The sequence below is a fragment of the Rhodotorula toruloides genome, assembly GCF_000320785.1.
Source record: "Rhodotorula toruloides NP11 unplaced genomic scaffold Scaffold1, whole genome shotgun sequence".
In the NCBI taxonomy this organism is placed as follows: domain Eukaryota; kingdom Fungi; phylum Basidiomycota; class Microbotryomycetes; order Sporidiobolales; family Sporidiobolaceae; genus Rhodotorula; species Rhodotorula toruloides.
The window spans coordinates 493,719-515,331 of record NW_015622961.1 but is presented as its reverse complement, the minus strand read 5'-3'; the positions used below and the strand labels follow the sequence as shown (position 1 = coordinate 515,331).

The following is a 21,613-nucleotide window of genomic DNA, read 5'->3' as shown; positions in this document are numbered from 1 at the left end:
TCACACCGCTCAGACTGCTTCAAGGATGGCTGAATCTGGTTCAGAGACGTTCACTCTCAACATCAAGGCGCCCGCCGACCAACGGTTCAGCGTCACCGTCCCCGCTTCATCCACCGTCGAGCAGCTGAAGGAGGAGGTGCGTCCGCGGTGTCAGGGCTGCGTGGGTCAGTCGCGCCGGGCTGACAGTGCTCTCTGTCGTCCACAGATTGCTAAGGCGAAGGAGGACTTCCCCGTCGACCAGCAACGCGTGCGTACTCCCACTCGGCTCCACCACCTTCCTTCGGGTCGACCACGCTGACGAGTAAGACCTCCATTGCGCCCCGTCTACGCTCTCGACAGCTCATCTTCTCGGGACGAGTGCTGAAGAATGAGGATCCGATCTACAAATACGGGATCAAGGCCGGTGTTGCGATCCACCTCGTGAGTGGCTGAGGCTTGCTCTCTGCGAGTGGACCCAGTGAAGCTGTCCAATCCCTGACTCGCTCTCACTCGTAGGTCAAGGGAGCACGACCGGCTGGAGCCGCATCGACCTCGTCGACACCCGCGGCCCGCAACTCGTCCGAAGCGGCTGGCGTTCCTTCCAATTTTGCGGCAGGTCAGCAGGTCATGGGCAACCCGCTCGCACCGCTGATGAACGCGCAGTATGCTGGTGCTCTCGGAGGGTGCGTTTGCCGTTCTTCTTCGTGTTTGGAAGCGGAGTTGACTGATTTCGTTCGCACGAGCAGCTTCAACCCGTTCGCGCAGATGGGCGTCAACACGAACGACCCGAACTACATGCAGAACATGATGAACAACCCGGAGGTTCAGGCGCAGATGAACCGGCTTCTCCAGGACCCCGCCATTCTCGACCAGATTGTACAACTATCCCCTTCGCCCCGTCGTGTGTCCCAAACTAACGTCTCTCCTCATTGCACAGATCGCCTCGAGCCCTCAGCTGCAGCAAATGGGCCCGTACGCTCGCCAGATCATGCAGGTACGCTTGCTCCCTCCTCCTCGCTCGCGATCCACGCTCAACGTCCTTTCTTCTCTGCAGTCTGAGCACTTCCGCAACATGATCACGAACCCTCAGGCGATGCAGCAAGCGATGCAGATGATGGGCGGAATGGGCGGGATGGGCGGGATGGGCGGGGGCGCTGGAGCAGCTCCGTTCCCTCCTCCCGGCGCGTTTGGCGCAGCGCAGGGCCAGCAGGGTGCAGCAACCGACTCAGCTACAGGAGCTGGTGCGGGCGCAGGATCGGCAGGCTCGCCTCCTCCCGCTTTCAACCCTTTCGCGATGTTTGGCGGAGGAGCAGGCGCCGCTGCAGGAGCAGGAGGAGCAGGCGGTCAGCAGCCGGATATGGCAGCAGCGCTCGCGCAGATGCAGCAGCTTCAGTCGCTCTTCGGCGGATTTGGCGGAGCTGGTGCGGGAGGCGCAGGAGCTGGTGGACCGCAGCAGTCGCCTGAGGAGCGGTATGCGGTGCGTACGAGGCTGTTCTCTTCCGCTGCCTCTCCCGCTCTTCTGAGGAGTAGTTGCTGATGTCTTTGGCTGGGCGCTCAGACGGAGCTGGAGCAGCTACGCGGGATGGGCTTTACGAACGCAACTCGGAACGTTCGCGCGCTCCTCGCTTCCGGTGCGCTCCTCTCCTCTTCTTTCCGCCTCGTGCGCATCAGCAATACTGACATCTTGCTTCGCAGGAGGATTCGTCGACTCAGCCGTCGCCTGGCTCCTCGAGAACCCCGAGTAAACCGTCGCCCCAGCCCCTTCCTTCCGTCCGTCCTCTCACGCCGTCATTCAGCCGTTCCGCTTGTATTGTTGTCTCGATGCAAAGCATAGTGCACCTCTTCCCCCGCCTTTTGCGAGGTACCTTCAGCTCCACGACCAAGTCCAGCAGGACTTTGGCGGCCTCGACGGCTTGAAGAAGGCCGTCAACGCCGCTGCCCTCGGTATCCAGGGATCTGGATGGGCCTGGCTCGGGTACAACCCGACGACCAAGAAGCTCGAGGCTGTCTCGACGGCCAACCAGGACCCGCTCCTCGGCTACGTTCCCCTCGTCGGCATCGACTTGTGGGTCACCCTGAACGCTTCCTGAAGGTTACAGAAGCTGACAGAACTCACTGGACTCGCAGGTGGGAGCACGCCTACTACATCGACTACGCAAGTCGCTCTCTTCTCCCATTTCTCGCTTCTCCTCGCTGACTCGCTGTCCTCCGCCCTGAATCGTCCTTGCACATCAACAGAAGAACGTCAAGGCCTCGTACCTCGACAACATCTGGTCGGTGATTAACTGGCAGACCGCCGAAAAGCGTCTCTCGGAGGCCTAAGTCGCCCCTCTTCCCTCTCTCGCTCGGAAGGAAGGAAGGAAAGGAGCGCGCTTGAACCGAATCGTAGTCCCCGTCGTGAAAAGTCGAAGCAATACAAACCCACTCAGTCATTACAGTCCTCCCGCGAGCCTCTATCGTCCAGGTGCGAACCTACTTCGTCGTCTCAATCGCTCGCCGTACCGCTCGAAGAGGAAGGGCACAGGTACGAGGAGGAGCATGCAACCCGCTAGGAGCGTGCAGCCCCATTGGACGCCGAGGCGGTGGAAGAGTGCTGGGGCGAAGAGAGGGAAGAGGGCGCCTGCGAGAGGGCGGGTCAGTCTGGGAGAGGCGCTACGAGGAGGTGAGGCGAGCGCACCTGCGATGGAACGGGTGACGACGTTGGATGCGAGTGCCGAGGCAGCGTTGCGCTCGTAGGCGCTGCGTAAGCGGAAAGTCAGCTTGAGAAGGTGGAAAGGGAGGAAGAGCGTAGCGTACTCGATGAGGTACGTTTGCATCGAGCGCTGCGAGGCGACGACGGTCAGTGTATGCCTTGTTGCGTAGGAGGAGACGCACGAAGATGAGGACGCTCCCAACGCCTTGCAACACCCCCGACAGCGTCGGTACGATCCTGTTCGCCAGCAAGGTCAGCTCTTGTCCTCTCCGCGCCAAAAGTCAAACACACCAATGCACATGCGGCTTGTAGCCTCCCCATCCAAGCCAGAGGAACGAGACAACAATCATCGGTCCGCCGGCGAGCGCGGGCGGAAGTCGCTGTTCGGGCGTATGTCGGCCTTCGCGCTTGACGTCTCGCAGGTAGAGCTTCTGATACCAGAGCGAGACCGGGACTGTGCGGCACGGTGTCAGTGGAGTTCGAGGAGGGAGGAAAGGGAATACGCACCGGAGATGATGGCGCCGATGAGGATGGAGAGGAAGGGCAAGGAGGAGTAGCCCGGTCCGAGGTGGTGGACTTCGGTGAAGATGACTGGATAGCCTTCGAAGAGGAGATAAATAAGTCTGCGAGCGGAGAGGAGGGTGAATGGCAGCAGGAAGAAGAAGGGAAAGGCGAAGCGCACGCGTAGCAACAGCTCGCAAACGCCGCGACAGCCGCCACGATCGGTTCCGTCAAGATCATCACTATAGGCGTGCCCAACAACCTCCAAGCCTCCGCTCTGGACCGCTGAATCCTCGGCGTCCCTCGACTCTTCATTTCCGCCAACTCGAGCGCCGAGCGGATGCGGTCGTCGCCTGTCTCTTTGCGGAGTTGGCGTGCGAGGCGGGAGACGAGGACGGGTGGGTAGGTCTCGGGGAGGAAGAAGATGACGGCGATGCAGAGCGCGGCGGAGAAGAGGCAGGGGATGATGAATGCCCAGTGCCAGCTGAGGCGGTAGGCGGCGAAGGAGCCGATGATGGGGCCGAGGGCTGCAGGAAGAAGCGTTAGTGTGTGGAAGTTGGAGCAAGACAAGGCAGCCGACCTGGTCCTGCGAAGGTTGCGACGCTGGGAGGAAAGGAAGGTCAGCGAGAAGGATCGCTCAGACGCATGAGCTGCGCACACCTGTAGAAGCTCATCGCCGTCCCTCGCTCCTTCGCATGCCAGATGTCGCCAGTCAGCGCGCCCGAGCTGTCAATGAAGAAGGATCAGCAGGCTTCAAGCAGAGAAAGAGCGGAGTCACACCGACTTGGTCATTGGCACAGCGCCGAAGAAGCCAGATAAGAAGCGCAAGACCAGGAGAGCGCCGTAACTCGGCGCAGCAGCGGAAGCGCCAAGGAAAGCCGTCAAACCAAGGCTGCCGAGTACGAAGAAGGGTCGCCGTCCGTATGCTTCGCTGAGCGGGCTCCAGCACCACGGTCCGGCGACGTAGCCGAGGAGGAAGAGGGACAGTGGGAGGGCGGTCTGCGCCGAAACAAATCAGGGTTAGTCGGATTCAAGGGGCAGGAGGGGCGGAAAGCAGACTCGCGTTGCCGCCCAAGTCTGCCTGGATCCACGGCGCCGCTCCCGACGAGCACGACGACGTTAAAGCGCTCTATGTGAGTAGAAGATGGATCAGCGAGCAACAAGGATGCAGGAGGAGTCGCCGAGACGCACCAGCATGACCAGGAGTGCGGCCAGCAGCGTCAACCACACCTTCCACCGTCTCGACCGGCATAGCGGATCATCGGGATGGGCTGGCGCCGCTGCAAACGCAAGGAGGAGGTACTGCGAGTCTGGTATCCGCGAGAGGGCGAGTCCAGCGGGGACCGCGGGTAGGGCCTTGTCATCGTCCGCCGTGCTCGCCTGCTCCGGTTCGTCCGCCAGCTCGTCGACGGTGCCCTTCTCTACGTCGTCCGTCCTCGTTGCCATCGTCGCATGCGTCGTAGGAGCAGAGAGAGCCTCCCTCTCGAAATACGACTCCGGCAGAGTGCGAAGTGCGAACGGAACTCGGCGCGGAACTGCCGACGGACGTGTTTCATCTCCTTTCGGCCAATTTCAGCACAGCCACGCCGATGGAACGCGCACGCTCATCGACCAACCCCTGCTCTGCCTCCTCGCACCGCTTCTCGCTGGCTTACTGCTTGCTTACTAGCTCACTACACGGATACACTTACGCGCACTCACCCTGTACACGCCTCGCTCTTCTCCCGCTCGCACAATGACCCTCCTCGGCTCGATCGCTTCAAAGGCTGGCTTCTCGAACGGCAGGGCGTGGGACCCGTCAACGGGCATCCCAGACCTCACTGGCAAGGTGCGCACACCCGCACGCCCAGCGAGGATCATCCACTGACCCCCCTCGTCGGCCAGGTCGCGATCGTCACGGGCGCGAGCGACGGCATCGGTCTCATCACCGCTCGCGAGCTGCACAAGAAGGGCTGCAAGGTCTACTTGGCGTGCAGGAGCGAGGAGAAGGCGCAGGACGCGATCAAGCGCATCAATGAGGCGTCGCCCGGCAAGCCTGAGGGACTCGTCTTCCTCCCGTTCGACTTGACGGAGCTCAAGAGCGCTGAAAAGGCGGCCAAGACGGTGCAGGAGAAGGAGCAGAGGCTGGACATCGTCGTCTGCAATGCCGGTGAGTCTGGCGGACCTTCCCTTCGCTCTCGAGAGATGTCTGTGGCTTCATCTCCTCCGTTTCCTTCTGATGCGATGTTCCAACAGGAATCATGGCGTGGCCTTACGAGCTCAAGAACGGCGTCGAATGCCAGTTCTGGAACCACCTTGGCCACTTTGCGCTCGTCAAGCCGCTCCTCCCGCTCCTCATCAAGACGTCGAAGGAGCCGGGCGCCCAGGTCAGGGTCGTGAGCGTCTCGTCGATGGGTGCGTCGGCGCCTGCTTCACATATTGTCGCCGGAGAAGCGAGTTGACAGCGAACACGAGCAGGCCACAAGTTCGCGCCCAAGCCCGATTTCTCCTCCCTTGACGCCGTGAACCAGGACTATGGCTCCACCTGGAGTCGCTACGGTCTGAGCAAGCTTGTGAGTTGCCTGGGTGGATTGTACCAAGCGGGACGGTGGCTGACTTGCACCTCTTGCAGGCCAACATCCTCTTCGCGACCGCCCTCCAGGAGCGCCTCAAGGATGAGAACATTCACGTGCGCGCTCCTCCTCTATCTCACTACGCTCTTGCTGACGCCAGCATAATGGGCAGGTCAACTCGCTCCACCCGGGCAACATCCACACCTCGCTGACGCGCGGACCAATCGCTTCGTACGGCTTCTTCGGCGTGCGTTACTTTCGCTCTCTCTCATATCCACTCCCAAGCTGCTCGATTGCTCACACATCTGCGCGCAGAAACTCATGCAACGCGTCAGTTCCTACGCCATGATGACGCCCTTCGAAGGCGCCAAAACGCAGCTCTACCTCGCCGCCTCGCCCGAAGTCTCCGAGAAGGACTACCGGTGCGTCAATCTCTCCCCCTTCCTTCCCCTGCGTGAGCTGACGAGGTGATGCGGAGCAGCGGAAAATACTTTGTCCCCATCGCCACGCCAGCGACCCCTTCGGCTTATGCGCAGGACCGCGAGCTCGCGGAGCAGCTGTGGAAGTTGTCGGAGGAGGCGGTCAAGAAGGCGGACCAGCTGGCGAGCGCTTGAGGGAGGACGAGTATGGATGAAGAAGCGATGTTGGTCTGTTGTGTTCGAAGTTGTTTTCTGTGTCTTGAGCGCCGTTTCTCCCAGTCCAAGAGGACGCTGACGTGCTCTCGCAGCGTGCTCTCGCTTCCCATGCAAACCGGACTAGACACGCTGGTCTGGCGTCCCCTCCTTCGTCCTTCTCCTCCGTCCGCTTTTCTCACACGCTTCCAACCCCCGCTCACCCGCTTCCTCAGCGGGCAGCTCTACCGCTCTCCCTCTTCCTCTTCCCCTTCGGCTACGTCGCCGGATTGTGGTACTGGAGCCCGCTGAGCGAAGCATACGGACGACGACCCTTCTTCGTACTCGGCAGCCTTGGTTTGACGGCTTTCTTCGGCGCTTCCGCTGCTGCGCCTAGCTACGGCGCTCTCCTGGTCTTGCGCTTCTTCTCTGGCTTCTTTGGCGCTGTGCCAATGACCAAGTCGGTGTGCCTTCGCCCTTTCTTTGCTCGAATCCTACTGATCCTTCTTCCTTGACAGCTTGGGTGCGCTGACTGGCGACATCTGGCATGCGAAAGAGCGAGGGACGGCGATGAGCTTCTACAGGTGCGCGCAGCTCATGCGTCTGAGCGATCCTTCTCGCTGACCTTCCTTTCCTCCCAGCATCGCAACCTTCGCAGGGCCAGGTCAGCTTCTTGATCCTCGCATTTACAGCCACACACTAACGCTTCTTTCTGCAGCCCTCGGCCCCATCATCGGCTCCTTCGCCGCCTACCGCCTGAGCTGGCACTGGGCATTCATCATCCCCTGCCTCTTCTCCGCCGCGCTCTGCATCGCCGTCATCTTCTTCCTCCCCGAGACCTACCCACCCGTCCTCGTCTCCCGCCTCGCACGCCAACTCCGCAAAGAGACAGGCGACGACCGCATCCGCTCGGCGCTCGAGTTGGCGGAAATGAAGAGTCGTGGGACGCCGAGGATTCAGCGTTTCAGAGCAGAGGCTTGGAGGTTGTTGGGCACGCCTATAGTGATGATCTCGACCGAACCGATCGTGGCGGCTGTCGCGGCGTTTGCGAGCTGTTGCTACGCGTGCGCTTCGCCTTTCCCTGCTTCTTCCTGCTGCCATTCACCCTCCTCTCCGCTCGCAGACTTATTTATCTCCTCTTCGAAGGCTACCCCGTCATCTTCAGCGAAGTCCACCATCTCGGACCAGGCTACTCCTCCCTTCCCTTCCTCTCCATCCTCGTCGGCGCCATCATCTCCGGTGCGTCCTCCCTTTCCTCACTCCTCACTTTGACTGACACCAAGCCGCACAGTCCCGGTCACGCTCTGGTATCAAAAGCTCTACCTGCGAGATGTCAAGCGCGAAGGCCGGCATACGCCCGAACAACGACTTCCGCCTGCGCTCGCCGGCGGTCCGATGATCGTCGTCTCGTTCCTCTGGCTTGGATGGGGCGGCTACAAGCCGCATGTGCATTGGTGCGTGCCGTCCCGCTTGAGCAGTAGAGGACAAGAGCTGACCTTGCTGGCGAACAGGATCGTCCCAACGCTGTCGGGCGTCCTGCAAGGTGTTGGAAGTGTCTTGATCTTCGTGCGTACACTCGCTTCCACCCCGAAGCTTGCACTGACCGTCGTCGCCTTGCAGCGCTCGATGCAGACGTACCTCATCGAGTACGTTCCGCTCCTCCCCTTCAACCTTCTCAAGCTGACTTTCCGCTCACGCAGCGCCTACGAGCGCAACGCCGCCTCAGCACTCGCATCCAACGTCGTCACCCGCTCCATCGCAGGTGCGCTCGCCTCCCCTCCTCTCTTGTATCCGGACTGACCCTCCCTCCTTGCAGGCGCCCTCTTCCCTCTCTTCGCCCCAGCACTCTTCCACCGCCTCGGCGTCCAATGGGGCTGCACGCTCCTAGCGGGTTGCATGCTCCTCCTCGTGCCCGTTCCCTTCCTCTTCGAGCGGTACGGCGAGCGATTGAGACGACGGAGTCGGTTCGCGCCTGGACGATAGAGGCTCGCACGTGGGCTGCAACGACTGAGGGGTTTGTATTGCTTCGACTTTTCACGACGGGGACTACGGTTCGGTTCAAGCGCATCCTTCCTTCCAAGCGAGAGAGAGCGAGGGGAGAGGGCGACTTAGGCCTCCGAGAGACGCTTCTCGGCGGTCTGCCAGTTGATGACCGACCAGATGTTGTCGAGGTACGAGGCCTTGACGTTCTTCTGTTGACGTGCGAGGGCAACCCGAGGAGGTAGGCGAGTGTGTCAGCGAGGAGGAAAACGAGAAGGACGAGGAGGGGGAGGACTCGCGTAGTCGATGTAGTAGGCGTGCTCCCACCTGTGAGTCAAGAGAACCCCATCAGCTTATGTAACGTTCAGGAAGCGTTCAGGGTGATCCACATGTCGATGCCGACGAGGGGAACGTAGCCGAGGAGCGGGTCCTGGTTGGCCGTCGAGACAGCCTCGAGCTTCTTGGTCGTCGGGTTGTATCCGAGCCAAGCCCATCCGGATCCCTGGATACCGAGGGCAGCGGCGTTGACGGCCTTCTTCAAGCCGTCGAGGCCGCCAAAGTCCTGCTGGACCTGGTCGTGGAGCTTGCCCGACGAGGGGAACTGGCCGCCGCCCTGCGACTGAGGGGCGAGGTTCTCCCAGAAGAGGGTCTGCGCGAGAGGAAAGCGAGGCAGGCGAGGCGAGTTGCGGGAATGGCGGGGTCGAATTTCGCCGAACCGGAGGAAGGAGCGGAACAAAGATGAGGGCCAAGTCAGCAGGCGCGCCCGCGTGAAAACGGTCAACGAGCGCAGTCTCACGTGGTTGATGTGGCCTGTCGACAAAGAACGCCGAGGATGGGAAATTAGTCAGTTGTGGGGAAGGGTGGACTCGGAGGATGAGAGGGAGAACGCACCACCGCCGTTGAACTTGATGGCGGCCTGGAGAGCGATCTGCTTCTTGATGTCCTGGGCCTGCGAAGCAGCCTGGATGTCCTCGTGGGCCTGCGCGCGGGGTGTGGGAGCGGGCGAGTTGCAATGAGCGAGATGACGAGCGAAACCGACGAGGTCAGCAACCAGCGACGGCGGGCACTGTGTGGGTGTGGTACGCACCTTGTTGAAGTTGGCGACGTAGGTGGCGTGGTGCTTCGAGTGGTGGAGCTCCCTGCGTGGCGAGCGAAGGTCAGCGCGAGTTGTCCCCCCTCGTTCTCCTCGTCCTGTGGACCGTTTTCGACGGGGAAAAGGGCAGTACGAAAAGAAAGGGTATACGTGCATTATGGTGGCACTAATGGCGGGCTCGAGGGCATTGTACGCGAAGGGGAGCTTCGGGAGGACGGCGGGGATCTGGTTGAAGCTGTGCGACATCCTGACGGCTGTTGCGCGAAGCATCTGAGGTCAAGGGGGCTGTCACCGCCTGTCTGGGAGTGTCACAAGAATCAGTCAGTGGACGCACGAGTGGGTGTGATCTGTTCGAGTGCAACGTAGGAGGTCAAGAGGCGCACTGGATCGCAAACGGCTCGTCACCACCTCGCTGAACTCTGCCGAGACTACCGATAGCTTTCTGCGCACTTACATAGTCCTATCGGACCCAAGCACGCGGCCCTCGAGCGAGCGAGCGAGTCTCACTCGTTCCCTCCTCGTCGGCTCGCCGTCTTGGGGGTTCTTCTCGCGCGCTCACACACTCACTCTCTGCTACGATGCCCGCCGGACAGCGCACCCTGCTCGCGTCCCTGCGCGCAGCCACCCGCCCACAACGACAACCGCACCCGTCGCTCGTCGCAGCTCGTTCAATCCCCACCGCGCCCATCCAAACCCGCTCGCTCGCCTCGCAGGTCGACACTCGCCAGGGATGGACACGCGAGCAGGTCCAGGAGGTCTACGACTCGCCCTTGATGGAACTCATCTTCCGCGCTGTGAGTCTCGCTTCTCGCAACGGGGATCCCAACATCTCCAGCTCCCCGCATCCGCCGCCGCTTCAACCCTCGCGCTGACTCTCGCTCTGAATGCGCGATCTACCACTCGTGCCCATGCACACAGGCCTCGGTCCACCGCCTGAACCACCCGCCCGACCAAGTGCAGCTCTGCACACTGCTCAACATCAAGACCGGCGGATGCTCCGAAGACTGCTCGTACTGCGCCCAGTCGTCCAAGTACGCGGACAAGGTCGGTCTCAAGGCTGAGAAACTCACAGACGTCGAGACGGTCCTTGCGTGCGTCCCCTTCCCACCCTCCTCTCCGCGCCTTATCCGAGGGGAAACGGAAGCTGATATCGATTCGTTGCGATTCCCCCGATGCGTACGCAGCGAGGCGAGGAAGGCCAAGGAGAATGGCTCGACGAGGTTCTGCATGGGCGCGGCGTGGCGGGACATGAGTGGCCGGAAGCGTGGGTTTGAGCGCATCCTCAAGATGGTCGAGGGCGTGCGGTGCGTCGTCGCTCTCACCTTCAGCCTCGCCTGCTCTCCAGGCAGCGATACTGATTCAGGTCTCGCTTGGACGCCACAGTGCGATGGACATGGAAGTCTGCACGACACTGGGCATGCTCTCTCCCGAGCAAGCCCAAAAACTGAAAGAAGCCGGCCTGACAGCGTACAACCACAACCTCGACACCTCGCGCGAGTACTACCCCAAGGTCATCACCACGCGCAAGTACGACGAGCGCCTCGAGACGATCGAGGCGGTTAGGAGTGCCGGGATCAGTGTGTGCAGCGGAGGGATCATTGGGCTGGGAGAGAAGGACGGGGACCGCGTTGGGTTGATCTACGAGATGAGCCAGTGAGTGCGCGATTCGACTCGACGATGCAGCTCTGTCGCCGGCGAGCGACTCGAGCTGATGTCCCCAGCTCTTCGAATTGCATACTCACCCTCCCTCTCGCGCGCAGGCTCCCCGAACCCCCCGAGTCGTTCCCCGTCAACGCCCTCGTCGCCATCCCCGGCACGCCCCTCGAGCAGAACGAGCGCGTCACGATCCAGGAGTTGCTGCGCACTATCGCGACCGCTCGGATCGTCCTTCCTACGTGAGTCGTCTCGGCGATTCTCTTGCGTCGATGCCTTGCTCAAAACGAACGCTGACGCTGGCGAGAGATCTCGAACCGCTCGCAGCTCCATCATTCGCTTCGCCGCCGGCCGCATCAGCTACACCGAGACGGAGCAGGCCATGGCCTTCATGGCCGGCGCCAACGCGATCTTCACCGTGCGCTCCCACTGTTTCTCTCTCTGTCTTCTCTCTCGCTGACTCTCACACGCCCACACGCAGGGCGAACGCATGTTGACGACCCCAACGTCGGGCTGGGACGAAGACCACGCGATGCTCGGGCGATGGGGCCTCAAGGGGATGGGTTCGTTCGAGAGTACGACGGTGCGGATGAAGGAGGACAAGCGTGCGCTCGAGGCGACTGAGGCGCGCAGGTCGTCGTCGGTCGGTCAGCAGGGAGAGGTGGTCGGTGAGTCGCAGGCTGCTGCGACGCAGACGGTCGCTGCTTAGATGGGGTGATTAGAGACGGGGTGTTGTAGATTTGACGTTGCTGGCTGTCTGTGAAAAGGAGTTGGCATTACGACGCGACCTCCCTGTCGGCCGGCGCGGGTTGGCTGCGGCCGACTAATCTCTTGGCGGCCGTCGACACCGCCTCGCTTCGTCGTCTCTTCTCTCTGTCTCCTACACACTCGCTGAGGACACGTTGACTCGCATGGACACAGAGAAACCCACGCTCGAACCACCCAACCCGCCCGACCGCAGCCTCACCGCACCCGTCCCTCCGACCACCTCTCACTACGCTCGATCCCTCTCGCTCGCTGAACTCGGCTCGGACGCGTCGAACGGGTTGGGCGAGGGCGAGAAAGATGCGGGACAGGGGAGGGTGTTAGTCGAGGAACCGGGGTCTATAGCGGGAGGTACGAGTAACGATGAGGGAGCGGCACCTCCTCCTCCCGTTGGTGGGAGCCAACCAGTCCCGCAGCATCACATGCGCCAACGACGTCCGAAACCAGCGAGGGCTGAGACTGCTCCGGCGCAGAGGACGAGGATGGGGTCGTTGGAGGTTGGAGGAGCGGAGGCAGGAGTGAGGCCGGGTGTTGAGAGGGCGCCGACGAGGTCGTTCTTGGGCAAGCATCTGCTCGAGCCGAAGGTGCGTGTAATCGCGATGTCGTTCTGAAGCGCTGGCTGACGAGCAGACGCATCTCGCAGGTCCCGGTCGCGAACGCACCGGGCTGGAGGAGTTCCGCAGTCAACATCGTCCGCTACTCATGGCTCAACGTCCTGCTCGTCTTCATCCCCGTCTCCTGGGCATGTCACTTTACGTGCGTCGTCTCGCGCAATTGTTGGACGAGCGAGAATTGACGCCCTCTGTCCGTCGTTCGCAGGAATCAGAGTCCGACTGTTACCTTTATCATGTCCTTCATCGGTGCGTTCGCTCTCCCTGAGCCTCCGAGCACGCTATCTGACATCATAGACATCGCAGCCATTATCCCGCTCGCTTCGCTCCTTGGTTTCGCAACCGAAGATCTCGCCATCCGTGTTGGCGAAACCATCGGAGGTGCGTCTGTCGCCCTCTCTTCCCCTCTGCGCTCTCGCTAACGTCTATCGTGCAGGCCTGCTGAACGCAACTTTCGGCAACGCCGTGTCCGTTCTCCTCGCTCTCTCTCTCCCATCCTCACTCGCTGACTTCCCACGTCTCGCAGCGAACTCATCATCGCCATCCTTGCGCTTGTCAAGGGCGAACTGGAGATTGTGCAGGCGTCGATGATCGGGTCGATTCTGTCGAATTGCTTGCTTGTGCTTGGGTGCGTTGCCCGCTCCTTCCGTTTCCTCGCGAAGATGAGTTAATGGTCGTGACATTGCGCAGGATGTGCTACTTTGCTGGCGGTGTACGTCGTCTTCCCTCCCTCGAAGCGGACCAGAGAGTTAATCCTTGTGAACGAACAGCTCAAGCGGCACGAGATGTCCTGTGCGCCTTCTCGATTCGCTTCTCCCGACACTAGCTGACCTTTCTGCTCGCTCAGACGGCGTCCGCAGCGCGCAGATCAACATCAACTTGCTCGGTCTCGCCGTCACAGCCATCGTCATCCCCGTCGCCGTCCACCACTTCCTTGACGCCGCGCAGACCGAGAGCCTCGACTTGACGAACAGCAAGGCCTTGCACATCAGTCACGGCGTCGCGATCATCTTGCTTTTCGTCTACATCGCGTCGCTGGCGTTCCAGCTTTGGACGCATGCTTGTGCGTCGCGTTTCCCTCCTTTCGCCTTGAACGAGACTAACGTGGCGTGCGAGGCAGACCTGTACGCTCCTGCGCCTCGTCCCGACCCTACAACCCTCGCCAACCAGCCTCCCCTCGCCGGCATGGCGCCCGGTAACATGGAACCGCAACCGCCTCAAGAGGGCAACGTCTTCCGCATCCCCTCGCTCCCCTCCCTCCCGAGCTGGGGCGACTCGGACGACAGTTCCTCCACCTCCTCGTCGTCCTCCAGCTCTACCAACTCGGAACTCGAGCACCACACGCCCAAGATGCTCGGCCGCGTTGCGGTCATCTTGCTCGTTACTGTCACCGTCTTTGCGGGTGTGACGGCCGAATGGCTCGTCTCGTCTATCGAGGGTCTCGTCGAGACGGGAAACGTTTCGGAACAATTCGTCGCGTTGATCCTGCTGCCGCTCGTCGGGAACGCAAGCGAGCACGTTGCCGTTCGTCCACTCCCCTTTCCTGCGTCTTTCAAACTTCTCGCTGATACGAGGTGTTGAGCAGGCTGTCACCGTCGCTACGAAGAACAAGCTGGACCTCTCGATGTCGGTCGCTATCGGCAGTTCGATCCAGATCGCCCTCTTCGTCATTCCGGTTCTGGTCCTGCTCGGTTGGTGTATTGGCCAGCCACTGTCCTTCGTGCGTTCTTCCTTTGCGTCTTTGAAGGTTCAGAAAGCTGACATTTGGCGCCTTGCAGTACTTCGTGCGTTTACCCTCGCTAGCGGCGCTTCCAGCTGTACAAGTTTCCGAGATTACTGTCGCCCAATCTGACCGCTTCGACCCGCAGGACGAATTCCAGACGCTCGTGCTCTTCGTGAGCATCGTCGGCGTCAACTGGGCTATCGCAGACGGCAAGACGAACTGGTGCGTCCAATAACCCATCTCCGCCTTTCCTTCGCTTCTTCGGCTGACCCGCTCTCGCTTCACAGGCTCGAAGGCCTTGTCCTCATGGTCATCTATATCATCATCGCCCTCGTGCGTTCTATGCCACTCCTTCGCTACGCAGACGTGCTGACCTTCCTTTCGAGCAGGTTTTCTGGTACTACGACCCGGGCACGCCGCTCCTCTAGATACGCAGACACTCTCGCACGTAGACTCGTCCACTCTATTCCTTGTAGTCATATTTGCTTCACCTCGTCTACGAAACAAGCGAGGAACTGGCTTCTCCCGCCGCCGACGAATACCTTCGCCCTTGCCTCCTCCGTTCCTGACTGCCTTGACCGCAGTCTGTTGACGCTTGGGAAGCAGTTGCCACGCACAAGCCAGATGTCATTGCCGAGGACAGGCGGCGCACGCAGCGAAAGGCGGAGGGAGGACCTGCGGACGAGCGAGACAACGGTCCGCAGATCCAGCCTGAATGCGCTCGTCAAGCGCCGATTCGGAATGAAGGCACAGGCGCTTACGAGCAAGCTGGAGCACGAGGAGAAACCTTCGCCCTCGCCTTGACGTCGTTGGCCTCGCATCGCGAAGCGCGAGCAGCACTGTATCTCTGCCCTATCGCTGCGATCGTTCGACTCGGTGGATTTGCGATCAGTACAGGTCCCCTGAAGAGCTGCAAGCTGTACCAGCACGCCCGCGAACGCCTGGGTAGCCTCATCAGCGGAGTCCGTCGTCATCAGGAGGCGACAGGCGAGGACGCTCGGCAGCTGCGCTGAACGTGCGAATTCGCGGAGAAAGCTAGATCACCCGGTTGCGCAGCTCTTGATTGTCCTGCGATGTCTGCCTCACCCCGTGCGAGCGATCGGGAAACCCCTTCGCTGCTCGAGCGGGAGACATTCCGTCACTGCCCGCTGGCGGGTTGCGGAGACTCGATTGCTTTGATGTCAGTCGACCGCTGTTCGGCATTGCGTAGCGTCGACTCGCTCATCTCACCCGCTCCAGCTCCCCTCTCTCTCCTTTCCCAACAGCACCTCCTCTCACAACGACCACCCAACCGCATCATGAACAAGCTTAAGCAGGTGTGTACACCTCTCCCGATGTCGCCTGCGACGTGGATTGACGTCTGCCTCGATACAGGTCTTCACCCACGACTCCGCCGACCGCTCCCCCTCGGGCCACTTCTCCGCTCACGAGTCCGCCAACGAGAGCACCGGCGGAGGCCTCACCGGCAAGGCTGCCAACGCCGCCGTCGACAAGGCCACCGACAGGTCCGCGGGCAACGAGACCACCCACAACACCCAGACCCCGACACACTCCTCCGCTGGCGACCGTGTTGCGTCGGCAGCTGCTGGTGCGGCGTCTGGCTCGCACATCGACTCGACCACCGGCACTCGCTCTTCGTCGAACAACGCTGTTTCTACGCCTACCTCTTCCGCTGCTGGAGACCGCACCTCGACTGGCATGACCGGCGCAACTGGCGCAACTGGCACGACCGGCGCGACCACTGGCTCGTCGACCCGTACGGGTGCTGGCGGCGCCGTCGAGCGCGGCATGGAGCACCTCCGCGAGCACGCCGCTCCTCCTCCTCACAAGCACCACCAGCCTGGCCGCGACACCGTCCTCGGCGAGGCGGAGGCCAAGATGGCGACCCACGACCACCAGCACCTCGCGCCCGTCACCCGTGCGTTTCTGTCCCCTTGATTTCGACGGGACTTCTTCCTGACATTGCTCCGTCGCAGACGAGACCCGCCACCACCACGAGGTTGAGGAGGTCGAGCGCCAGCGCGAGATTGACCGACACGGTGCGTACTTCACGGGTCGAGTCGTCGACATTTGGCTGACTTTGCTCGTCTCGCAGTCCACCACGTCCAGCACCACGTCCAGCCGGTCGTTGACGAGCAGCACGCTGGCGAGGTTCACCACGAGAAGGCTGTCCCCGTCACCAAGATCCACGAGCGTCACGTCGCGACCGACGAGGACAAGACGCAGTTCGCCTCGCTCAACAAGGCCAAGGACTCGGTTGTCGAGGCTCCTCGCGAGCGCACCATCATCGACCGTGGCGAGCAGGTCCACGAGAACGTCCAGCACCACGTGCGTTTCGCTCTCACTCGTCGCTCTCGGCTGCAGCGCTGATCCGTTTGGTCTTCCTGCAGGTCCACCACATCGTCCAGCCCACCATCGAGCGCGACACCCACGAGCACCACAAGATCCACGTGAGCTGACGCGCTCGTGTCCCAACCTTCTCAATCGCGAGTTGCTTACGATTCGCTCGTCGCACCGTGCAAACAGACCACCATCCCCATTCACGAGACCGTCCACGAGGCGCCCGTCGTCCACCAGAGTACCGTCCACGAGCCCCTCCCTCTCAAGGAGTTTGTTGCCGGCGGAGGCGACCTCAAGTCGACCTTGAGGCACGACGCCGACGCTCTCCTCGACCGCGGCGAATGCGAGCGCACTGGTGAGTCGGATTGGACCTATCACGCTATTGTCTGCCGGACTCGGCTGACCTCGCCCTGCCTCCTCGCAGTTGACGGCCCGGCAGAGACCCTCACTCAGCAGCTCGGCCTCGCCTCAATCGGCGAGAAGAAGGGCACTGCGTCGACCACCAACCCCATCGGCGAGCGCGGTACGACCGCCGCGACCGGAACCGGCGGCGCAGCGACGTCGTCGACCGGTGCAGGCATCGGCCACCACAACGCTGGTACCGCGACGTCGACTGGCGCCGGCATCTAGATGAACTTAATCGCCTTTCACCGTCAGTCTTCATCGCACGCTTCTCTGTTTATGCTTTTTAGACCCGCAAACCCACACCCATAACGACTTGTAGCCGATAAGTCCTTCGCCTTTTGAACGCAAAGCAGTATCGCAGTTTTCATTCGAGCTTGGTTTGCACCCAGCGAGAGAGAGTTTGCGAACCAGGCAGGATGAGCGGCATCGGCATCAGGAAACGGAGGGCCGCAAGAAAGCAAGAACGCAAGCTCAGAGGCCCATAACGGTTCCGTCGTTGTCACGACTGATCCTACGACATGTCCTTGAAGACGCCCTCCATCTTCTCGAGCAACACGTCCTTCTGCTTGTCGCCAAAGACGAGCATCGGCCTGAGCCTGACAGCCTTGTCTCCGCAACCTCCCATCACGACTCCCACCTTGCGCATCTCGGCAACGAACTTATCGCGCTGCTCAGCCGACGCCGCGTCCCACGCGATGAACGTCCCGCAGTCCTTGCCCCGGAGGTTGTGGATCTGGCCCGAGTACCGCTTCGACAGGTCGGTCAGGGACGAGTAGAGCTCATCGCCGATCGCGGCAGTGTGGGCGACGAGGCCGTGCGCTTTGATGAAGCCGATCATCTCGCGAGCCTGGAGAGCGCGCATAGGGTCGCCCATCCAGGTGTTGTAGCTGCGCGAGGGAAGGTCAGCTGCGCTCAGCCAGCCTAGCGAAGGTGAATCAAGCGCACTTGCGGTACGGCAGCGACGCACGCGTCCCCTCAGCGTGGTAGAACCCGGCGGCCTGCATCTTCTTCGAGAAGGTGACAAAGTCGGGAGGGTGGTCGAGCTTCCACTTGTCGTGTGCCCAGAAGGCGCCCGTCGCGCCGACGCCGGTCTGCACCTCGTCGACGATCATGAAGACTGATCAGGAAGACATCAGCTGACGTCGCACGAACGAAGGCCAAGAGGTCGAGGCGAACCTCCGTGTTCCTGCGACAGCGAACCAGAGTCAGACGTCGCCTTCTAGCAGCAGGCCAACGAGGAGACGCACCCTTGTAACCGTCCGCAAAGCCTTGAAGAAGCTCGGACTCGCATGGTTGTCGCCGCCCTCCGACTGGATGGGCTCGACAATGAGCGCCGCAACGTCCTTGCCCTTCTTCTTCTGCGCGATAATCATCTCCTCGACGAGCGCAATCGTCCGCGCCTCGGCTTCTGCGTTCTCCGAGGCGTACTCGTCCAGAGGATACTTCATCGTAGGCCAGGAGATGGCGGGCCAGTCGAAGGCGGGGATGTCGAGCTGCTCAAGGCAGTGTCAACAGCTGTTTGCGGCAGTTCAAGCGACGTTGCGCATCGCACCTTGTGGATGGCCTTGCTGCGAGTGAGTGACAGACTGCCGAACAAGCGACCGTGGAAGGCCGACTTGAAAGACATGGCGACGAGGTCGGGACTTCCCGGACTCGCATTCTTCATGCACGAGCTCATCTGCATATCGAGCGAATTGTCAGACAAGACATCGATGTAGACGAAGGCGGAGAGACGCGCCTCCTCGGACGTGAAGTCCTTGATGCCCTGCTCTCCGCGCTGCCTCGCACGATACGCCATGAACGCCGCCTTCAACGCTCCCTCATTCGCGCAAGAACCGCACATCTGTTTAGGATGAAGTTAAGCGAGCGGAAATGTCTAGAAAGAGGGACGCAACACACCTGGGTGAAGAGATGAGGCGTCCCCTTCGGCGCAACGGAGAGAAGGCCCTTGTGAATCGTCTCCGACCACTCGTTGCTCGGGAAGGAGCCCAACGCCGGTCGGTTCATCCTGCGCAAGCGTACACTCAGCTTCGGTCGTAGGAACCGATCGACGGAACGGGAACTCACGCGGCGATTGCGAACTCATCCTGGAAAGTGCGGTAAGTCGTCAGCGAAAGCGCGAGCTCGTCGACAAGCGCTCTTACTGACAGTCTTGGCGAGCGCGAGGAGCTCGGGGTTGTTGTACCCGATCGCGATACTGCAGAAGCGCACGGCGGCATCAGTCGGATGCGCTCTTTACCGCCGTCGAAGCGCCGCACCTGGCAATCTGGGCAAAGACGTCGAGCATTTCGTTGCCGTCTGCATCGACGAGGTAGTTTCCTGTTTGCAAGCGATTCCGCCAGGCGAGTCAACGCGAGGAGGTGGGGAAGAGGCAAAGGAGCCGACGGCAATTGGAGGAGGCGAGAGGACGTACCCCTCGACTTGGCGTAGTCTGCGCGCAGTGGGCAGACGGGTCAGCTCCTTTTAGGAGGATAGGCGAGCGCAGAAAGCGTACCTGCGACGACGACGTGCGTGCGAGGGTCCTGGAAGTCTGCGATCTCCTTGCTCAACTCCGAGGAGCGCGGGCCTGTCAAGCGAGTTGGTCAGCGTGCGAGGGGAGTCGAATGACCTCTGTGCGCACCTGGGACCGAGTCTGTGACGAGATTAGGCTGCGATGGCTCGTTCTGCCAGACGGAAGCCGACTCGAAGCGAGTCGGGGGGTTGTGCTCGGTAGCATACGAGCGGGCAGCGGCGCGGGCAGCCACAGAGGCCCTTGGTACGCGCTTGAGAACAGAGAGCATCCTTGCCAGGCTTCACAGCGGTGAGCGAGCGAGACAGCGGATGTCAAGGATGCTCGAGGAGGTGGGGAATGAGGTCGATGGTGGACTGTTCGCTCGCTGGCTCTGTTTGCGCTTGCAAGGGTGCGAGATGGTCGCACACACCCACACACTGCCGCCAGACCAGCTCGTCGACCTCGTCCGCGCGCTCGCAGACCAGCTCGTCGCCGCTCGAGCGACCCAGGGAGACGCCTTTGACCCGCAGCCCTACCTCGCGCAAGCTGCGCCGCTCTTTGCTGCACTGTATGGCGTGAACCGGAATACCCTGCTCGACACGAAGGAATGCAAGGCGCGGACGCAGGATGCGAGGTTGGAGATGGATGCGGCTCACTTGAGGCTGCAGGTGCGTCACAGCTCGCTCGCGGGATGCTCGCTCATTCAGGCTGACCCAGACGCTCTTTGAACAGAACCTGCTGTTCGAGCGGAATCATATCGAGCGGGAGATTCGGTCGGCGGAGGAGTATTCGTGCGTTCTCGAGAGGTGTTTCCCTTCCTTACGCTTCCTGACCTCCATATCGCTTTGTGACACAGCTCCGAGTACCAGAACCTGCCCCTGCACTCCCTCGACGAGCTCCGAGAACTCGCCGCATCCGACGCCCCTCCTCCAGGCCTTCAGGTCCCTCTGCCCGAGGGAGACTCGCAAGAAGCGGCCCACGCCCTCATGCTGGCACGGCTAGCGTTCGAGCTCGAGGAGCGGAAACGGTGGGCGCCGTCCTACCTCGCAGCACGGCCGGAACATCGGATTGACTCCACTTTCTTCGATGCAGATTCGAGGAGGAGCGGAAAGAGCTTGGCGCGGTCAAGGCCAAGCTCGTCAAGGAGAACCAGGTCAAGAAGGCGCGACTGGAAGACCTGGAGAAGCAATTGACCGAGTTCGTCGAGGTGCGTTCTGGCTTCCCTCGAGGCTTCCGCTGAACCTCCCTCTGCAACCCGGCGGCTGACTCTGCGCCCGCTTCCTGCCTCTTCAGAAAGCAAAGAGCATACAGGCCAAGATGCAGGACGAACCGACGGCTGCCTAACCCTAGATCTCGCTTCTTCCGGTCAATTTGTTGTAATCCTACGCAACCCGCTTCCACACTCTCGATTTCGGCAAGCCTCGTACGAGAGCGTCGCCAGCATGATGCCGCCAACCAAGCTATTCTTGCGCAAGATGTCGCCAGCGTTGCGATGAGCGCCACAACTCCTCAACTTCTGCCACTTCTCTCGCACACGCACACCACCCGCTTGCTGAGCCACTACCGCCGACAAAGATGGTCAAGCCACACACGCAAGCACTCGCCAACCTCCCGCGCCAGCTGCGCGTCTCGCCGTCGACGCCCATCACCCGCACTCACCTCCTCGCGCTGTACAAGGAGGAGCTCCGCGTCGCACACTCGTTCGCGAGCTACAACTTCAAGCAGTACTTCCTCCGACGGACCCGTAACAAGTTCCGCACCGAGCTTCCGGCCCTCCTTGACGCCTCGTACGCCTCTGTCTCGGCACCCTCTTCCTCATCATCCTCCCCCGCTGCACCCGAAGCTTCGCCGTCATCTACACCAGCAAGTTCATCGGCAGAGGAAGCAGGGCGCACATCCGAAGAGCGGCTGCGGGACTGGTACACCGAGTCGCTGGGCGAGTTGGCGGTTATGGCGCGGGCGGCGATTGTCAACAAGATGTACGAGGCGCCGAAGCTGGTTGTCGAGGGTAGGGGAAAGGTCATGGTGGTCGGTGGAGGCGGAGCTGGCGTCGAGGCGAGGTGCGTTCCCGTTCTTTCGCCCTGAAGGAGGAGGATCCCTCTCTTCCCACCTGTTCTCTCGCTCATGCTTGCGTCCCTCGCAGCTACGGTGGAGGTGGTCAGCCTGTCGACCCTGCGAACCCTCGGCTAGGCACGAACTAGGTGGAATGAGGCGAGA

General features: G+C 61.5%; 11 protein-coding genes across 11 annotated transcripts; 8 read left to right on the top strand and 3 right to left on the bottom strand.

Annotated features, from left to right (window-relative positions):
• Nucleotides 1-25: 25 nt before the first annotated feature.
• RHTO_00210 (ubiquilin) lies at nucleotides 26-1,724 on the top strand (the record flags this gene model as incomplete). Its single annotated transcript, XM_016413894.1, has 9 exons — nucleotides 26-136; nucleotides 206-247; nucleotides 340-420; nucleotides 496-662; nucleotides 726-855; nucleotides 917-973; nucleotides 1,034-1,456; nucleotides 1,538-1,610; nucleotides 1,675-1,724. 9 exons carry the CDS (start codon nucleotides 26-28, stop codon nucleotides 1,722-1,724), a joined length of 1,134 nt encoding a protein of 377 aa, XP_016276901.1.
• A 708-nt stretch (nucleotides 1,725-2,432) lies between these two features.
• On the bottom strand, nucleotides 2,433-4,618 carry RHTO_00209 (MFS multidrug transporter; the record flags this gene model as incomplete). The annotated part of the gene is made up of 11 exons (XM_016413893.1): nucleotides 2,433-2,599; nucleotides 2,657-2,718; nucleotides 2,776-2,801; nucleotides 2,854-2,908; nucleotides 2,963-3,125; nucleotides 3,179-3,294; nucleotides 3,354-3,699; nucleotides 3,753-3,775; nucleotides 3,833-3,898; nucleotides 3,957-4,171; nucleotides 4,364-4,618. The coding sequence occupies 11 exons, from the start codon at nucleotides 4,616-4,618 to the stop codon at nucleotides 2,433-2,435; spliced, it is 1,494 nt and encodes a 497-aa protein (XP_016276900.1).
• A 289-nt stretch (nucleotides 4,619-4,907) lies between these two features.
• On the top strand, nucleotides 4,908-6,338 carry RHTO_00208 (short-chain dehydrogenase/reductase SDR family protein; the record flags this gene model as incomplete). Its single annotated transcript, XM_016413892.1, has 8 exons — nucleotides 4,908-5,000; nucleotides 5,057-5,321; nucleotides 5,408-5,566; nucleotides 5,630-5,724; nucleotides 5,784-5,840; nucleotides 5,897-5,971; nucleotides 6,040-6,146; nucleotides 6,206-6,338. The coding sequence occupies 8 exons, from the start codon at nucleotides 4,908-4,910 to the stop codon at nucleotides 6,336-6,338; spliced, it is 984 nt and encodes a 327-aa protein (XP_016276899.1).
• A 567-nt stretch (nucleotides 6,339-6,905) lies between these two features.
• On the top strand, nucleotides 6,906-8,318 carry RHTO_00207 (MFS transporter; the record flags this gene model as incomplete). Its single annotated transcript, XM_016413891.1, has 9 exons — nucleotides 6,906-6,919; nucleotides 6,977-6,999; nucleotides 7,054-7,399; nucleotides 7,459-7,574; nucleotides 7,627-7,789; nucleotides 7,847-7,901; nucleotides 7,956-7,981; nucleotides 8,036-8,097; nucleotides 8,152-8,318. 9 exons carry the CDS (start codon nucleotides 6,906-6,908, stop codon nucleotides 8,316-8,318), a joined length of 972 nt encoding a protein of 323 aa, XP_016276898.1.
• A 251-nt stretch (nucleotides 8,319-8,569) lies between these two features.
• On the bottom strand, nucleotides 8,570-9,678 carry RHTO_00206 (superoxide dismutase, Fe-Mn family; the record flags this gene model as incomplete). Its single annotated transcript, XM_016413890.1, has 6 exons — nucleotides 8,570-8,642; nucleotides 8,705-8,964; nucleotides 9,112-9,125; nucleotides 9,207-9,294; nucleotides 9,403-9,454; nucleotides 9,563-9,678. 6 exons carry the CDS (start codon nucleotides 9,676-9,678, stop codon nucleotides 8,570-8,572), a joined length of 603 nt encoding a protein of 200 aa, XP_016276897.1.
• Nucleotides 9,679-9,986: 308 nt separating this feature from the next.
• Nucleotides 9,987-11,770, top strand: RHTO_00205 (biotin synthase; the record flags this gene model as incomplete). The annotated part of the gene is made up of 7 exons (XM_016413889.1): nucleotides 9,987-10,202; nucleotides 10,327-10,499; nucleotides 10,593-10,712; nucleotides 10,792-11,061; nucleotides 11,169-11,303; nucleotides 11,389-11,479; nucleotides 11,543-11,770. 7 exons carry the CDS (start codon nucleotides 9,987-9,989, stop codon nucleotides 11,768-11,770), a joined length of 1,233 nt encoding a protein of 410 aa, XP_016276896.1.
• Nucleotides 11,771-11,972: 202 nt separating this feature from the next.
• Nucleotides 11,973-14,588, top strand: RHTO_00204 (vacuolar calcium ion transporter h(+) exchanger; the record flags this gene model as incomplete). The annotated part of the gene is made up of 15 exons (XM_016413888.1): nucleotides 11,973-12,410; nucleotides 12,470-12,582; nucleotides 12,646-12,686; nucleotides 12,744-12,818; nucleotides 12,874-12,904; nucleotides 12,964-13,065; nucleotides 13,128-13,149; nucleotides 13,208-13,229; nucleotides 13,285-13,500; nucleotides 13,558-13,961; nucleotides 14,023-14,157; nucleotides 14,216-14,221; nucleotides 14,306-14,382; nucleotides 14,448-14,493; nucleotides 14,550-14,588. The coding sequence occupies 15 exons, from the start codon at nucleotides 11,973-11,975 to the stop codon at nucleotides 14,586-14,588; spliced, it is 1,767 nt and encodes a 588-aa protein (XP_016276895.1).
• Nucleotides 14,589-15,458: 870 nt separating this feature from the next.
• Nucleotides 15,459-17,130, top strand: RHTO_00203 (uncharacterized protein; the record flags this gene model as incomplete). Its single annotated transcript, XM_016413887.1, has 7 exons — nucleotides 15,459-15,476; nucleotides 15,535-16,078; nucleotides 16,137-16,199; nucleotides 16,256-16,488; nucleotides 16,551-16,610; nucleotides 16,687-16,855; nucleotides 16,925-17,130. The coding sequence occupies 7 exons, from the start codon at nucleotides 15,459-15,461 to the stop codon at nucleotides 17,128-17,130; spliced, it is 1,293 nt and encodes a 430-aa protein (XP_016276894.1).
• A 286-nt stretch (nucleotides 17,131-17,416) lies between these two features.
• RHTO_00202 (4-aminobutyrate transaminase) lies at nucleotides 17,417-19,685 on the bottom strand (the record flags this gene model as incomplete). Its single annotated transcript, XM_016413886.1, has 12 exons — nucleotides 17,417-17,792; nucleotides 17,851-18,022; nucleotides 18,082-18,091; nucleotides 18,153-18,398; nucleotides 18,458-18,748; nucleotides 18,805-18,913; nucleotides 18,973-18,992; nucleotides 19,054-19,102; nucleotides 19,164-19,224; nucleotides 19,319-19,336; nucleotides 19,400-19,471; nucleotides 19,526-19,685. 12 exons carry the CDS (start codon nucleotides 19,683-19,685, stop codon nucleotides 17,417-17,419), a joined length of 1,584 nt encoding a protein of 527 aa, XP_016276893.1.
• Nucleotides 19,686-19,812: 127 nt separating this feature from the next.
• Nucleotides 19,813-20,740, top strand: RHTO_00201 (THO complex, subunit 5; the record flags this gene model as incomplete). The annotated part of the gene is made up of 5 exons (XM_016413885.1): nucleotides 19,813-20,064; nucleotides 20,129-20,187; nucleotides 20,253-20,423; nucleotides 20,489-20,603; nucleotides 20,690-20,740. 5 exons carry the CDS (start codon nucleotides 19,813-19,815, stop codon nucleotides 20,738-20,740), a joined length of 648 nt encoding a protein of 215 aa, XP_016276892.1.
• A 231-nt stretch (nucleotides 20,741-20,971) lies between these two features.
• Nucleotides 20,972-21,597, top strand: RHTO_00200 (uncharacterized protein; the record flags this gene model as incomplete). The annotated part of the gene is made up of 2 exons (XM_016413884.1): nucleotides 20,972-21,456; nucleotides 21,540-21,597. 2 exons carry the CDS (start codon nucleotides 20,972-20,974, stop codon nucleotides 21,595-21,597), a joined length of 543 nt encoding a protein of 180 aa, XP_016276891.1.
• Between the last annotated feature and the right edge of the window lie 16 nt (nucleotides 21,598-21,613).